The 17,617-nt window shown below is 19.3% G+C and overlaps 2 protein-coding genes and 1 pseudogene across 2 annotated transcripts, besides 1 other annotated feature; 1 reads left to right on the top strand and 2 right to left on the bottom strand.

Annotated features, from left to right (window-relative positions):
* Window positions 1-2,884: 2,884 nt before the first annotated feature.
* On the bottom strand, window positions 2,885-3,747 carry PmUG01_07013400 (fam-m protein; the record flags this gene model as incomplete). The annotated part of the gene is made up of 2 exons (XM_029003862.1): window positions 2,885-3,529; window positions 3,661-3,747. 2 exons carry the CDS (start codon window positions 3,745-3,747, stop codon window positions 2,885-2,887), a joined length of 732 nt encoding a protein of 243 aa, XP_028860609.1.
* A 2,699-nt stretch (window positions 3,748-6,446) lies between these two features.
* On the top strand, window positions 6,447-6,929 carry PmUG01_07013500 (plasmepsin, putative, fragment; the record flags this gene model as incomplete). The annotated part of the gene is made up of 1 exon (XM_029003863.1): window positions 6,447-6,929. The coding sequence occupies one exon, from the start codon at window positions 6,447-6,449 to the stop codon at window positions 6,927-6,929; it is 483 nt and encodes a 160-aa protein (XP_028860610.1).
* Window positions 6,930-15,053: 8,124 nt separating this feature from the next.
* On the bottom strand, window positions 15,054-15,688 carry PmUG01_07013600 (annotated as a pseudogene).
* Window positions 15,054-15,688: a sequence feature (fam-l protein, pseudogene).
* Window positions 15,689-17,617: the final 1,929 nt, after the last annotated feature.

Consider the following 17,617-nt stretch of genomic DNA (forward strand, 5'->3'; position numbering starts at 1 on the left):
TGTATACTAATATATACTCAGGAGTTAAATATAAATTTTATTGTTATTCACAAGTAATAGTTTTAATTTTATATATATTTCTTAAAACCATTTGATATATAATTAAATGTTATTACATACATTAATGATAAAAATAACAAATAAAAATTTGAAATTGAGAAAAACATTTTTTATTATATAAAATATATAGTAGCATCTGACTAAAAAATCATGTGTTCTTTTATAAACTATTATACAATAATAAATTAAAAAAATTTTAGTTACTAAAAAATCTATGAACTCTAAGAGTATCTTTTAAAGTAATATAAGAGTAACAATTATATTGCTGTATAATACTTTTACATCATTATAATTTGTACCTATAAAAGAATAAAATTTATGACAATTTAATGAAAATTTTAAAATTCCATAAATTCTATATTTTTTATTCGTTTCAAAAATGAAAACATGATATGAGAAAAATATTAATATAATTAAAAAATGAAGACAAAATTGAATTAAGTAAAAAACTGTTGTATGGAATCCAACAATTTCGGAAATTTTTAAAGCCATATAATATTACAAATAAAAGTACACAACGCAATATATATTTAACACATATAAAGCATTGATAAAAAAAAATTCAGGAATATAGGAGATTAATTAATATTTCCTTTTAAAAATTGTACAAAATATTCATAATATAATATTTTTTACAAATGTATTCTATTATAAATGTATATCTAAGAAGAAACATAAACAATTAATATTTATATATAATGTAAAAAATGTTCATAATAAGAAAATTATTCCACATCCTATCAAATTTACTCTTTAAAAATTTATAATAGAGGGAATAATGATTAAAATTTTATTATATAAAAATAATATAATCGTTTATCATAAAAATAAATAAAAAAAATAATTATTACAATTAAAATAATATTTTTTAATTATACTGGATTGATTCACATACACTGATATAATTATATTTTTATTCTTTTACACCACATGTATATACTGTAACATATATGACACCTGTTTGGTATTATTTTTGTGCTTTTATAAATTCATCGACATATACATTAACTAATTAAAAAAAAAATTTACATAAAAAAATATGTTAATATATATATATTGATAAAAACAAAAATTAGTTAATATCCCATATAATAAAAAAAATTACAAAAATATAAAAGATTTATTTAAAAATATTAAGTTTAACAGTTAATTATTTAATATACTCAAGCAACTTTCTGAATGTGCATTTTTCTTAAATTTTTTTATTCTTTCTCCCTTCTACTTAACAGAAGTTATTACTAAACTATTTGTTTATTTTTCATAGAATAAAAATACAAATTTTATTTTTGTTATAATTTCATTATATTATAGATAATTAAGTGAATTTTATAAAATAGAATTAAATCAACAATTACATAAGCGTAATAATAAAATAATATATGCATGTATCTCTTTATTCATTGAAAAGGTATAATAATTAACAAAATAGACAATTCTCTATACAAAAAGGTTACTAAAACTTAAATTACATTCATAAATGAACAGTATTCCTAAGAAAGTACCTTAAGTCCGACAGTGAATAATAAATTTGTATTTATAAATTATCTATAAAAAAAAGAATTCATTTTTTTTTATTTTTCCTTTTTTTAAAAATTAATCATTATAAATATGTATGAAATTGTAATTTCAATATAAACTATATGTATTTTTGTATATTCTTCTAATAATATTAAATCACCACTTACCATATTTATAAACAACCTTAAAAGTTAGAACCAACCTATAAATATATACCTAATTATTGTGAAGCGATTAAAGGAAATATGTATTTATTTTAATTACTTCTAATGTTAAATTGGATTTTTACCGGCATAAATCATATTATAAAATTACAATTACGATAGTGTAGAAGATGATTTTTACATATTATTAATTGATATGTCACTAAGGTTAATCAATTAATTAATTAATTAGTTAATTAATGTATTTTTTGAATCAAATAAAAAATAAAAACATCATATATTTATTTATAAACCTTCAACTTAATATATATTTAATTTTTTCAAAATTGAATTAGCAATAAAATTAGGTAGAAAAATTTTATACTACATAGTTTTAACACTTCACATTATTGTAAAAATTTATAAATCTCAAGTTAGTGCGCAATTATTGAACTATCCATAATTAGAAGGATTGTTGTATTATTATATATTTAATATTTTAAATATGTTCTATTTATGAAAAATCGAAATTTTCCTAAAATGTTATTTACATTTAAAACATTATATAATATATTTCACATAAAATATATCTTATAGAATAAATATTAAGCTTTTAAGTAAATATATATGTATATATGTATAAATTCAGCAAAATCCATTCATTTCTATACATTTTTTACAAAAAAAAGACTCAATTACATTTAATTTAAATATAATTATGCGTTTTTTTAATTTCATCCACAAATAACAATTTTAAACTAGAACAAGATATAACACAAAAAGAAGCACTTTTTAATGAAAATGTAAACTAACACAAAAATTCAATGATATATGAATTCTGCTAATGTATATGAATTCTAAAGCAAAAACAAATATCTTTTGTACAAATCTATTTAAATATACGTAGGCCAATTATATTAACTTATTCAAATTTAATTCTTTAATATACATATTATAAAATATTAAAATAATAAAATTCGTAATAATAGAAGGAAAATAATTTTTTAATGTTGTGTTTCAAAACCATTAAGCATAAGCAAGGACATTCATAACATTTAAGAAATCTTATCTATATTTATTAAGTAAAACATTAATAATATTACAGGTATTACTTGATGTTAAAGATTTATTTGCCGAAACAAAGTCATACAGAAATACTCCTTTTATTCAGTCATCACCTTAATTTTTTTATATTTTTCATTATTTTTTAAGATCTTAGGAATAGTTATTACTATAATGACAGCTAATATAATAATTAATATGACAAATGATATTAGAAAAAAATGATATTTTGCTTTACCTAAACATCCTTCTACAACATTCCACGCACTGTCCAAACCTAAATGAGTTTTCAGAAAATTACCTGCAGTTTTCAAATATCCCTGTCCTTGTAATATGGGTAATCCTATTCCCAACAACAAAAAAAGGAAAAATAACGCAACTACAACTCCGTAATTTCTAAATTTTATTTTTTTTAAAGCTATATCACGAACTCTCCTATTTTGTTCAATAAAATCATCATAATCCTTTTTTTTTATCCATTTCTTTTCATAATGGAAATATTTTCCATCAAACATTCCATTATTACAATCAATAAATTCTGTATAGTATTTCGCCTTATTCAATAAATTTCTATTAGTTGGCTTATTTTTTCCTATAGAAACTCTTTCACTATTAGATATACCACTTTTTAACTCTACAATATTTGAATCCATACCATATTTACATTTTGCTAGTAATCTATAATTTCTTGTATTTAATTTTATAAAAAAGTCGTAGTTTTCAATCAAAATTGTATTAATCTTATTCTAAAAAAAAAATTTTTATATTTTTGATACTTAAAAGAATAATATATATAATGGTAATAAACAGTAATAATAAAAATAAAACACTAATAATATAAACAATACAAATATATTTATGATTAATTATATCGTACTACATCATTGTTAAGACGACATATCCATATTAAAAGGACAAATACATAAATTTTAATAAATAATATTATCCTAATTTTTTGTTCCATGTTAGAGACTTTTATTACTATAATATATTCAGGAATAAAAAAAATATCAAAAACATAATATTTGTTTAATAATAAAAGACACTAATGTTGTTTTTAAAATATTTCTTTATTGTTGCTGTTTAAATATTTAATGAAATTTATGAAACTATAAGGCATATATCAACATCCATAGAAACGAATAAATGTTAAGTGTATAATATAATTTCTGTGTTAATTTTGTATTAATGTTGTTTAAAAAAAAAATCTAAATTTTATGAAAATTATATAATTTGAATACATTCATGAAATTCATAGTATGTGATATAATTACTTAATGTAGTGCACTAATTAAATAATTTTTATATTAATCTTTTTGATAATAAAGTAAGAAAAAAATATGCTGTTTTTTATTTTATGGAAATATTGCATATATATACAATATGGAACGTATAGAATATATAAATAATACATTCCCTTATATATTATGACAGTAACTATCAATTTTAAAGATGTTATATGATTAATACTTTTATTTTAATAAATATTATATATTAGAACTTGTTATTATTCATAAATTTATTAATAATTATAACAATGCGATAATAGTAATAAGTGAGAAAAATAAAATTTTGTATTACATTAATTATACTACATGCTTTATTTGCTATTTAAGCATATAGCACCTTTTATATTATATAATATATTTAAAATGTTGAAATTTCATTGTAGTATATAATATATGAAGAAAAATAATTTTAAAAGCAATTAAGGAATAATTTTTTATTTTTGTAAAATAATTTGTGTAAATTGTAATTTTTAATTTAATTTATATTCATTGTTCTAAATGAAAAGTTTAAAAATACAACTTGTTTTTTCTTTTTTTCATTAAACATATATATTTAGCAGAAATATTAATATAGAAAAAAAAAAAAGAAAAAAAAAGTAGATTAAAGGTAAAATTGGCATAGAAATATGGCATGCAATATCATTAATTTAAAAATCCATCAACTGAAATAAATTTACAAATGTTATACAATATATAATATGCACATAAAATATTAGAAAGAATAACAATATAATCCACTATTATATATTATTTGATAATTTTTCTATTTATAGTTTTAGGACGCATGTATTATTTTTTATATATTTTTTTAAAATACATAATGCTAAAAACATATTTTAAAGGTTCTTCATAATAAATCAACATAAAAATAAAAAAAACTATAAATCATTAAAAATATTTTTAACAAAAAAAAAATATATCCATATATTTCTATTCTTTATTCATTGTAGGAATGATAATGCTAAATATAGGAATATTATCTTCAAAAATAATATAGCAATAATCTGAAATATAAGTTTATATTACTGTTTTAAAAAAGTGTTAATTTCAAAAAATAAAATTAATAAATTAAAAATAAGAAAAACTTATATAAGTTTCAAATACTCTTTCTAAATTATAAAAAAAACAAAATTTTTTAATTTAACATTACTATAATTTTATTGTTTCAATGTATATATTATTTTCGGCACTGCTTTCATCACGGTTCTTGTTTAGTATCTACTTCGTTTTAAAACAATTTAATTGTCTCACTTTCTTACATTCATTGTTTCCATATAAAATATAATAAAACATATTTTAACAATTTAAAATAATCCAGTAATAACTTATTATATTAATAAAATAAAATAAGTTCAGTGTATAATAAAATCGTCCTAGGCCATTACTAATAAATGGGATCTATCAGTTTTAGAGTCATTTGCTTATTCTAAACATTAATCTGATTTATATTTTTAAAAAATAAATCTTTATTTATCTAAACTATTTGTGTTTTTACTAATTTTGCATGACATAAAGAAATATCTTAATTTCTATATAAAATAATTAATTTTATCCTTACTAATAATCTATACCATAAGTTAATTATCTTATTATATATGTATATATATATATAAACAAATACATATAATATACATGTAACTAAGAGTTATCCCATTTTTAACTTATTAGAAAAAAATTTTAAGTATATTGCGTAGTATTTATACATACATGTACATACATATATACAAGAATAAAATTAGGAATAACACTCCAGTACATGAACATATAGCTAATGTTTCTGTCATTAAGGAAAAAAAAATTTACGTTTTAGCCTTTCCATTAATTTTGTATTATCTTAATTCAATTCAATTCAGTATAGTATAATTATTTTTGTTTTATTTTTTTCATCATCGTTGATATAGTAAAATGCTTCATTTCTACCTATTACGAATAAAGAAAGAGTTTATTCTAAATATTATATTTAAAAATGGATACTAAGATAAAAGAGCAACATTTATCAAAAGGTTTAATCAAAGACTCGTCGTCTTTTTAAAGCATAAAGCTTAGAAACATAAAGAATAATTTCAAAATTCAGAAAAAGTTTCAAATATTATATTTTATTGTCTTTATATTAGTGACTGGCTTGTTTTTCTATTCATTTGCAAGTTACTACTTTTCAACTAGTTATAAAGTAAACAGAACTGTACAGAACACTAATCACTTAAGTATAGCTTTAAAAATTGAGAGATCTTATAACAGAGTACTAAAAATTATCATTAATAAAAACTTAAAAATTTTCATAAAAGAAACAGAAAAATATTTTAAATCCGGATATACAAAAGAAAATTACTTAGGAAGTGACAATTATATAATGCAGCTATAAGAAATTACTACTATGATTTATTGTGGTGAAGGAGAAATAGGTGATAATCACCAAAAATTTATCTTCATATTTGATGCAGGATCATCCAATCTATGGGTACCGAGCAAAAAATATACCAGTATTGGACGTAGAGACAAACATTTGTACGAATCAAGTAAATCAAATTCATATGAAAAAGATGGTACGAAAGAATCAATAACATACGGTTCAGGAACTGTCGAAGGATTTTTCAATAAAGATTTAGTTACCCTTTGTAAACCTTCCGTACCCTATAAATTTATAGATCTAACAGACAAAGACAACTTATATCCTGTATACAATGAAGTAACAGTCGATGGTATATTAGGTATGGGATTGAAAGGTATATCTGTAGGTTCTATTGATCCCATTGCCCTTGAGTTAAAAAATCAGAACAAAATAGATAAAGCCCTTTTCTCCTTTTATTTATCTGTCCAAGACAAACAAGCACATTATTTAACTATAGAAGGAGCATAAGATCAATTTTATGAAGGAAAATTAACTTATCGAAAATTAAACCACGATTTTTATTGGAAAATTTATTTAGACGTAAATTTCGGAGAAGTATCCATGGAAAAAGCAAATATTATTGTTGATAGCGGTACAAATGGTATTACAGCACCAAAAAGTTTTGTTAACAAATTCTTCAAAGGCTTAAGTATAATCAAAGTGACATTCTTACCATTCTATATCACCAGCTAAAATAATAAAGATATTCCCACCTTAAAATTCAAATCTGCCAAAAATACCTATACATTAGATCCTTAATTCTATATGGAGCCGATACCAGATATTCAACTAGATAATAATGATACCATGTTATGATTTAAATTATACTCATAAACATAAGAATAGACACATATATATTAGGAGATCCATTAATGAGAAAATATTTCACCGTCTTCAACTACTACAAGGAAAGCGTCGGATTTTCTGTTTCAACAAAATGAGATCAATTAACCGAAAAATGGAATAGTTAACAAACAACTCAGCAAATGAACAAGGAGACGAGAAAACGATTAAGCAAAGAAAAAAAAAATGTATGAATAAATACCAAATGTACATATATACGTATCAATAATGTGTAGCTTGAAATAAATATCATTTAATAAATTATATCTTTCTTTTTTTATGTTCGGTTATATATAATTATTACTTCTATTAACAAGTCCCATGTTTCATGTTCTATTTTTTCTCGTATGTAATACATCACCAAAATCCTGAATTGATGATTTACAATAATTACATTATATATACATATAAAAATTACATTATATAAATATAATTTTTATATTATATGCATAAGATACTTATATGTTACACTTATAAAATAATTAATTATATATTAAACACGTATAATAATTATACTATATATATATGCAAATACTCTTTTTATTATAAAATAAATAGTTAATGCCAAGTTATTTCTTACTTTATATTGAACCACTCTACATTGAGGTTTTTTCCTTTCTTCTTCATAATTCACATATATGAGCATAAAATATTACTTCTTTAAGAGAGAAAAATATATATAACTTATGTATATCCATTTATTTCTGTTTTACTGTATTATAATTCTTTTTAAGAAATGCTTGTTATTTTATTTACCCCTTTTTTTGTTAATAAAATAAATGATTATGTGTGTATAAGTACATTTGATATTTAAGTCCTTAACTTTTCGTAAAAACTTGTATTAATATGTTCTAAGAGAAAAATAATAAAAATTATATGTTATTATCAAGTACCTAAAAAGACCTTTATAAAACATTAATATAATATTCAGAAAAAAAAAAAAAAATGTGTACAAATTTTTATAAAAACACTGCAGAAAGCTACACTAATTGCACAAATATATTCATTATTATACAAAAAAAATTAATAAATAAAATTATGTTGCTTAAAAGAATAAAAGCGTATAAAAGTAATAATAATATTTACAAAAAAACATCTCATTTCTTAATATAATATTTAGACATGCACATATAATTTAAATTTTTATATAACTATTTTCGTTCTAAATAAATTCATTAAATTCATGTTTTAAAATTTTTATTTTAATCATAAATATTATATTCCTCTTATTTCTAAAGATTTATCCAAGAGTATATTGAATTTATTATTCTATGTCAAAATTAAAACAGAATAAACATATTCTTTCAATATATTTTTACATCTCATAGTATAATATAAAATTAAATTACCATTGAACATAAAACGAATTAACTTTTCTAATAAAGCTTTATTCTTGCTTATATAGTAAATATTTTTATTCAAAAATATATATATATATATATATATATATATATATATATATATATATATATGAAGATAGATATCATTAAAAATATAAAATACATGTGTTTTATATGTGAACACTCAAAAAGACTTAAATATCATTATTCTCACAAATATTAACACATTATACAAAGATAAAAATTCTTGAAATTTGTAAATTAATTACATATTTCATGTATGTACCCCATGAAATAGTATTTTTTCTTTGACTTACTTTTTTATATAATTCTACTATTCGATAATTATATAGTTTCCACGAAATATTAGTCTTTTTTCTTCCTTAAGTAAAATAAAAATTATAGTAATAAATAATGTTTACTACTGTCTTTATTATCAATTTATTTCATAGTTTTTTTTATTATTTTTTTCTCATATCGCCACAATATTATATCACCTAACATTATTTAAGTTATCTAAATTTGCTTTTTTTTCATCCTCCTCTTTATATTCTTATTATTATTCATTTTATTTTATATTGTATTATTTTATTATTTTAATTTATTTCTGTGTTCCATACTTTCCTACCATTTAAAATTACAAATGGTTATAAAAAAAAAATTTGTTATGTTAAAATTTTTAGTTTTGATACATAATTATTCTTTTTTTTTAATTATTAAAGTTTATGAAATTTTATATATATATATATATGCTTCAGAACTAGATTTTTTCTGTTACATCCTTTAATATGCTTTGATATTACAACTAATAACATATACCGTACACTATTAGTTCAGAATAAATATAATATATATTTTATTCATTCATATTATTACTGAAATATTGATATTACTAATATTGTTTAATCTAAATATATATTGATCCTATGCATTTTATTTGTCTTTCTTTTATATGCTTCCTTTTTTATTCATATAATCATACATAATTTTAAAAAGCATTATATATGAGATAAATATTAAATAATTTATAAGAATCATTTTAATTATTCTAATGTTAATACTGTATTATTAAATATTATCCTTAGTGTTTTAATTCATATATGACAATATATATTATTTTACATATGTTCCAGGAATTGCGCTACCGAAATTAACAGAACAACATATTAACATAAATATATTTGAAATATGTTATTTACAGCTTTGATGAACCATAATATTCCATATTTGCATATTATATAATGCATATGAAAAGTTGTTCTAAATAAATTATTTTAAATAATTGTTTGTCTATATAATATATTTACTAAATCATTTTTATTTAAGACATTTTTCCTACTTTCTTCCTTAAATGTATGTTAAAACATTATTTAATTAAAAAAAATAAAATTCTCCAAAATTTTCTGATATTATAAAACTTCAAAGAAATATTATAAATCAACAAACCTAGAATTCCATGTAACAGATGATATAGATTATAATTGTAATATTACGAGATATTTAAGTATTTTAAAGAGATGTTATACTAAAAGGAAAATAAATATATTATTTTTCACTAAAATTTTTACTTTTATACTTTTATTATGAACATAGTTGTATTACGATGAAATTGCATATACTAATAAAAATTATGAATTTCTACACATTTTGGTTATTTAATATTTCCACACTAAAATTAAAATACATTAACATAGAAATAAAAAATCTTTTTTTAATTATTGGATTTTTTACTCAATTTTTAGGTAAATATTTCTATAATATCCTCAACATAAAAGTCAAACCAAAAAATGAATTAGATGTATTATTTAACAGATTCCTAAGAAAAACAAAACAAAAAAAAAAAAACAAACACAAACACAAACACAAACACAAATAATAGAACTAAAAAAAAAGATTAAAAAAAAAATGATCACAAGTACGTAAAAATTCTAGAGAACGATTAATATAATTATTAAAAGGATATGATGATACATTTTTAAGAATCGATTATACGAATTAATACAAAATAAAATTTCTCAAAGGCTACTCGAAATATTAGGGACGAATATTTTAAAAAAACGGAATGGAGTAAAAATACCCAAATATCATTTAAAAAAAAAAGAAAGATGAAAAATATTCCAAGAAAATGAAAAATTCATTAGATTCTAAAATGAGCAAAAGTGTATAAGATTTAAAAAAAAAAAAAAAAAATAATAAAATTCTGAAAGGTGCTATAAAGTACTAAGTGACAAAGAAATAATAATTTTTTTAATATGTAAAAAAAAGTACATGTACAAAATTATATTTCAGTATTCAAAGATAGTTGTAATATTAAATTAAATAGTAAACCAAATAAAAATATATCATCAAACAAAAATTATTCGATTTATTTTTATATAATGTTCCATTATTTTGAAACTATGATAAGAAAAAGAAAAAATATATTTAATATATTCTATATTATTATGACACCCTATATTCTAAATCACCCCTATATAATATCAGGTATTCATAGAATTACATAAATAATATATTATATCAATTTTTCTTTTCTAACCATTTTCAAGCTGCAACAGTGGCTCCTATGATAATCACATTTTCTGCTATTCCAAAAATTTTAGTCTTTTTTCTTCTAATAAAATATAATGCTTTAAAATTATGATAATTGAACAGTTTAAAAAACTATTCCAGAAAACTTTCTTTGTTCCAATAAATGTATAACATGTTAGTATCTTATAAAATATTTCTTATGAATTTTTTAATTTTATGTAGTATTTTTGTGGTACTTTAAATTTCACTTCTTCCAAAACAAAAATATATATGTTTCAGACGTATATTTAACATTTTAATTATTTTTCTTTATTCTCTCCCTATTATAAATCAGCTGATTGTACTTTATTGTTTGTAATGATTTCTATATAATATACATTTAAAAGGATACTTCCTTTTTACTTATTATAAATACATGTATATATACAACTCATGATATTTATATTTTTTAAATAATATATATATACAAATTGATTTAATTAAAATAAGTATTGCTTCTTATCAAAAATGTATTGTTTTTACTTTTAACATTCAGTACAAAGTTTTAATCAATGTTTATTATTACATTATTTAAAAAGAATAATTCTGTGTATTATCTCTTCATGTTAAAATTTAGAATACATTTATTTCTTTATAATTTTATTTTACTTATACATATTAATTGACACTTTCTAACAGTAATTTTAACGCTTCATTCGGACGCACAGATAGAGCAAGAATATTAAAATGTTTTCGTAATATTAAAGACCTATAAATAAATCTAATTCTTTAATTGTCATAACTTATAATTATTTACCTAACTATTATATAATTTTTATTTAAAATATTTCATCACATTTAAAATTCGCATATCATTCATTTTTTAATTATTAACTACTTATCTCAAGAGGTGTATTATATATTTTATTCATATTCATCATAACTATAATATTCAATTAACTTACCTAGCACACAAACGGAATAAACTCCTTAAATTATTCTAAAAATTCATATATGCTATATATAAGAAGTGGCAATCGTAAACATTAAATTCGAACCCCAATATTCCATATTACAGAACATATATATACATATATTTATTTATTTAAATATATTATTCATATATTACTTCGCATAATATTCAGTACTCATATAATTCTTCTTTAGGCTGCATATACGTAATTTTTACATTAGATAATTCGTAAAGTTTTATTCATAAAAACTTTTTGTTTTTCGTCCCGTTTATTTACTTATAAAAACTCACATTAACATTAAATGATGCACATAAATTATTAATTTATTACTTTACTTAAATACTATATATAAACTGAAATTTTTAGTGTTATTCAAAAATTCCTTCAAGTAATATATAAAAATCGGATACTAAATTCTAAACCTGGATCCCATAAACTACAAATTTGATATTTTAAACATTTTCTCAAAACAGTAACATTATGAATACTTCATTGAAAATAAAACATTTTATTTCTATAAACATATTATTTATACGAAATTTATATCATATTTAAGTATTTCCTAGGATTTTAAAAAAACATATATTCTTTTTTCACATTTTATCATGTTACTATTACCTGATAAAAAACATATATTTCATTACAAAAAAAATAAAAATTAATAATTATTAAGTGTATATATTTGTTAATTACTACATATTTTTCTATTATTATGCTTGACATATCAGTAATATCTCAATATATATACTTAACTAAAATCAAAAATGATTAAATAATCAAATTCCATGAATCTCTTTTTATTCCATCTCTTTATATATATATGATTATAACATTTAATTCATATGCCTTAAAATGATTTTATACTTAAGCTTATACTATAAATTGTTCTCTTTAATACATTAATTTTATATGTTCAGTAGCAAACAATTTGTAACTATTTATGTTTTATTAATAAATATAATATTTTAATTATTGGTATAAATATCTATTGTATATTAATTTAATATATGTTTCATATCCGCGTTAAGACATATAATGTAACTTTGGTTCAAAAAAATAGGCTTATTTTCACAAATCAAATATTTTTAAAAGGAATATGTCTGTTACTACTTATAATATAAAACCTTAATACTAAAGTATTTTTCAAGAATTGATAAACTTTTTTCCTTATAATGTTTAATAATAATTACAAAATGTTTATTCCATTTATATAAAATTATTTTTTGCATGAAATATCTTTTATAATATGTGTTATTAATATATCATATTTATAAGTATGTATGCTGCAATTTAAACATTACCATGTCTATTCATAGAAAATAGAATAAATTTGTAATAAAATATCTATTGAAATATTAGTTATTCTATTATACATAATATCAAAATTTTAAAATAGTAAATAATAAAGTAATTATGCTTTTCGATAAGCAGAATCAAATGAATTGATACATTAAATGAATGTAAACTCATGTTGCATTTGAATAGTATACTATTATTTTATATTAAAAATACATTTCTTTGCATAATAAATATTTAATTCTAGTATACCTTATAAAAATATAAAATAATTTAATAAAATAAAATATTTTAGTAAAATTTTTATAAGAAGTATTTTTACTTTGCGTATTCGTAGCATTCCATAAATAATCTCAGATTACCTAGATCTTAAGTATCCTATTGCAAATATAAAATATTCATACTTTAATCTATTAAATGAACAATACATTTTAAAGTGTATTTAAATGTTATAAAAAAACATATATTGATATTATATTATCGTTTTCATTTTAATCTGTAAAAAGTCATATTTAATAAATAAAATTTAATCGTTATAATTACTTGCACAGCAGTTCCATAGGAAATCTTATAGAATGCACTTATTTCTATAATTTCTGAAAAAGAATAAAAATGACTTTATGATTAGACCTTATTAAAACTTATATTACACCTTAAACAATGCTATATATTTATGAATTACCTATGAAAAGACAAGTTTTTTTTTCTTTATTTTATTTAAAACCTGAAAATTACAGAAGCTCAAGAATGAGTAAGTGCCATATAATATACATATGTTTTTATGCAACCTTAAAAAAATGTTAACTCTTTATTTATCATCCTTAAATTTGTAAACATAAATAGGAGATATTTATAAATATTATCTTCTGAAAATGATATAACCACGAAAAAGAAAACATTTGTTTTCATTTTCCCTAGTGAAAATTTTTATTTTTATATATATATAACATATTTTTATAATACTATTACTATAAAAAACCAAAGGTAATAAAGAAAACATTGTCAACTTATTATCTATTAATATATTATTACACATAATTCATTAATTTTTTCATCCGATGATATAAAAAAAAAGGTAGTAAATTTATTTATAAATTTTAATATTAAGTGCACTTAATCCATTTTTTAAAATTTTCATTAAAACAAAAATTGAACATAATATTAAAATAGTATAAGTTTTTAACTCTTCATTTAATTGTAAATATTAATAATTTCAAAGTTACTAGTAATAAAAAGTACAATTTTTTATAATTATAATACAGATTAAAAAAAGACATTAATAAAATTATATGAATTGTCTATCATATATTAACATTAGCTCATAAACATATATTTTTCATAAGAATCTATAGAAATAAGTATATATACGTATATACGAAGTCATAGTATTTAATTAAATTGAAGCTCTACATTAAAATAAATATTTAAAAAATTTAACACATTCAAATTCATAAAGAAAATAAGAACACATATTTTTACAGTTGCATGTCTAAATGGTTATTTATATGTGGTACATATATAATTTTTTCAATTATCAATATATCTAGTAAGTAAATAAATAAAAATATTACAATTTTAATTTCATATTAAAGACTGCTTTATAAAAAGAGAGATATACCTTACTAGTCATTTTATCTTTTTCTAAACTTAATTTTTTTATATTTCCTAACTTATTTATGGTACTAAACAACTGATAATATAAATATAATACCTAATATAACTAATGGAAAACAATACATTAGGATACACCATTCATAGTGTAATGCTGATCCCTTTAAACATGACAGGATATTAGGGGTTAGTTTGACAACATTGTGACCTGATAGTTATGTTTCAAAAAATAGCCCTGTTTTAATCAACAAAAGCTTCTCAAATTCCACCATCAACGACGAATATAATATGGATAATATTTATACAAACAAGAACAATAATATAGTTTAAGCAATTAGAAAATAGAATTTTTTGCGTCAAATTTTTTTGTAAATCTTATCGCCAATTTTCCAGTTACTTTTAAGAAAATCTACTAAATTAAGTACTTTAAATTTTTTTTTTCTTTAAATATAGATGATTTATTTTTCTTATTTTTTTTATGTCTTCTAGCATACTTTGATAAATTTCTATTTGATTGATTTTTCTTTACCTTGGACGCTTCTTCATTATTATAAGATATGTCATTCTTCATCTTTATATTATTATTTGGCATTTCTTCTTTTAACTCTATAATATTTGAATCTATATCCTGTTCATATTTTTCTAGTAACCTATAATTTTTTACCAAGGATGTAATTTTTATCCAAAGATTTGTAAAATATACCCAAAAAAACAAAAAGGAATATTCATAATTAAAAATAATAAATAATCGCATTTTAAAAATTGTATTAACAAAAATAAAACATAAAAAATAATAATAATACACATATTTCGCAGTTATTTTTCACACCAGATCATTGTTCAAATGACATATCCGAGTTAAAAGTATAAAAGTACATATTTTAATAAAAAAACAGTTGCTTAATTTTTTGTTCTATTATATATATCTTTAATAATGTAATATATATAGAAATGAAAAAATTAACAATAATTCAAAACGCTTTTAACTATAAAGAATACCATAGTTATTCTTAATTTATTTTTTTATAATTATCTTTTATTTATTCGTAAAAATAAAATATATATAGCTATAGTATTTGTTACAAGAGAAACAAAGAAAAATAACTTTATAAATATAATATGAATTTTTTATCTTAATGTTATTTATAAAAACGTAAATCTAGATAAAATAACATGAGTTCAACATACTCATAAATACCGAAACTATATTAATTATTTCATGAAGAGTCATAGTTTAATTAATTTTTTATTCTTTTCAAAATAAAATAAAACTTATATATATAATTTCATAATATTCATAAATGTTTAATTTATAACGAATTCAGAACATATAGAATAAAGATAAATGAAAGTTCCATATATTAAGATAATAGTAATTTCAATGATTTTCAGTTAATATTTCTTATTTTACAAGCATTCTACTTCGGAAAAAAGGTTATTATAAACAAATTAATATTTATTATAACTATATATAAATAGTAATAATTAATGAAAAAAGTAACACTTTTTACAACATTCTTTATTATATTATTTATAACTGTTCAATAAATTACAATGTAAACTTAAGCATTCCCTTATTGTGTATAACACATCTAATAAAAACCATTTATAACATAAAACCTGAGAAACAGAAAAATATAAATTATAAAGGTAAATAAAGATTACATTTTATATTTATATTTTAATTTTTGAAGTTATAATTTTTAACTAAGTATAATTTATATAGTTATTTCTAAATGCAAAGTTTGTAAATTCATAGACTTAATCTTTTTATTTTTTTCTAATTCAATATATATACACGGGAGAAATGTAGTACACAAACAAAACAAAAAAGGAGTTAAACCTTGTATAAAATGTACAAATATCAGAATTACCTTGATTAAATAATGCATCTGCTTATTTCAGTCAAGAATAAAAATGTACATATTTTTTCCTTATTAATATATATTATCATATATAAATAATATATATATATATATATATGTATTTTTTACAAAGTAGAATTAAATCAAAAGTTATATTAGAACTGTATTAAAATAGTACACATGACTTTTTGTAACATATTGACAAAACGTTGTAACACTCAAAATTAATAATATTTTATATGCAATTCCTACTAAAAATTAAAATTACACTAATTCAAGTTCACCATATCTTACGAATTACCCGAAAATTAAACCCTAATATTTAGCAATATTTGTTATTATCTATAAAATATTAACTTAATTTTTATAGATATTAGACATTATAATTAAACAAGTTTTAAAATCGAAAATATATTTTTAAGATTTCAAAAAAATAAATTTCCAAACACAACAAAAATAGAGTAAAATAAAAAGTAACTCTAAAAAAAAAGCAAATATTTTAAAAATGTTCTGTTATAATTACGAAAAAGAGAGAAAAAAAAATTGACCTTACAAAAAAAATAAAATACATTATTTTCACTACCATATTTTATTATGATTATTATTTAAATATGTACTCAAAACGATTTTTTAAAAAAAAAATCAGCTCGAAAACTTATATGTTCATATACATCATTAATTATTTTTTTTTTTTTTTTTTTTTTTGATTTATCATACTT

The sequence above is a fragment of the Plasmodium malariae genome (assembly GCF_900090045.1).
Source record: "Plasmodium malariae genome assembly, chromosome: 7".
Lineage (NCBI taxonomy): Eukaryota > Apicomplexa > Aconoidasida > Haemosporida > Plasmodiidae > Plasmodium > Plasmodium malariae.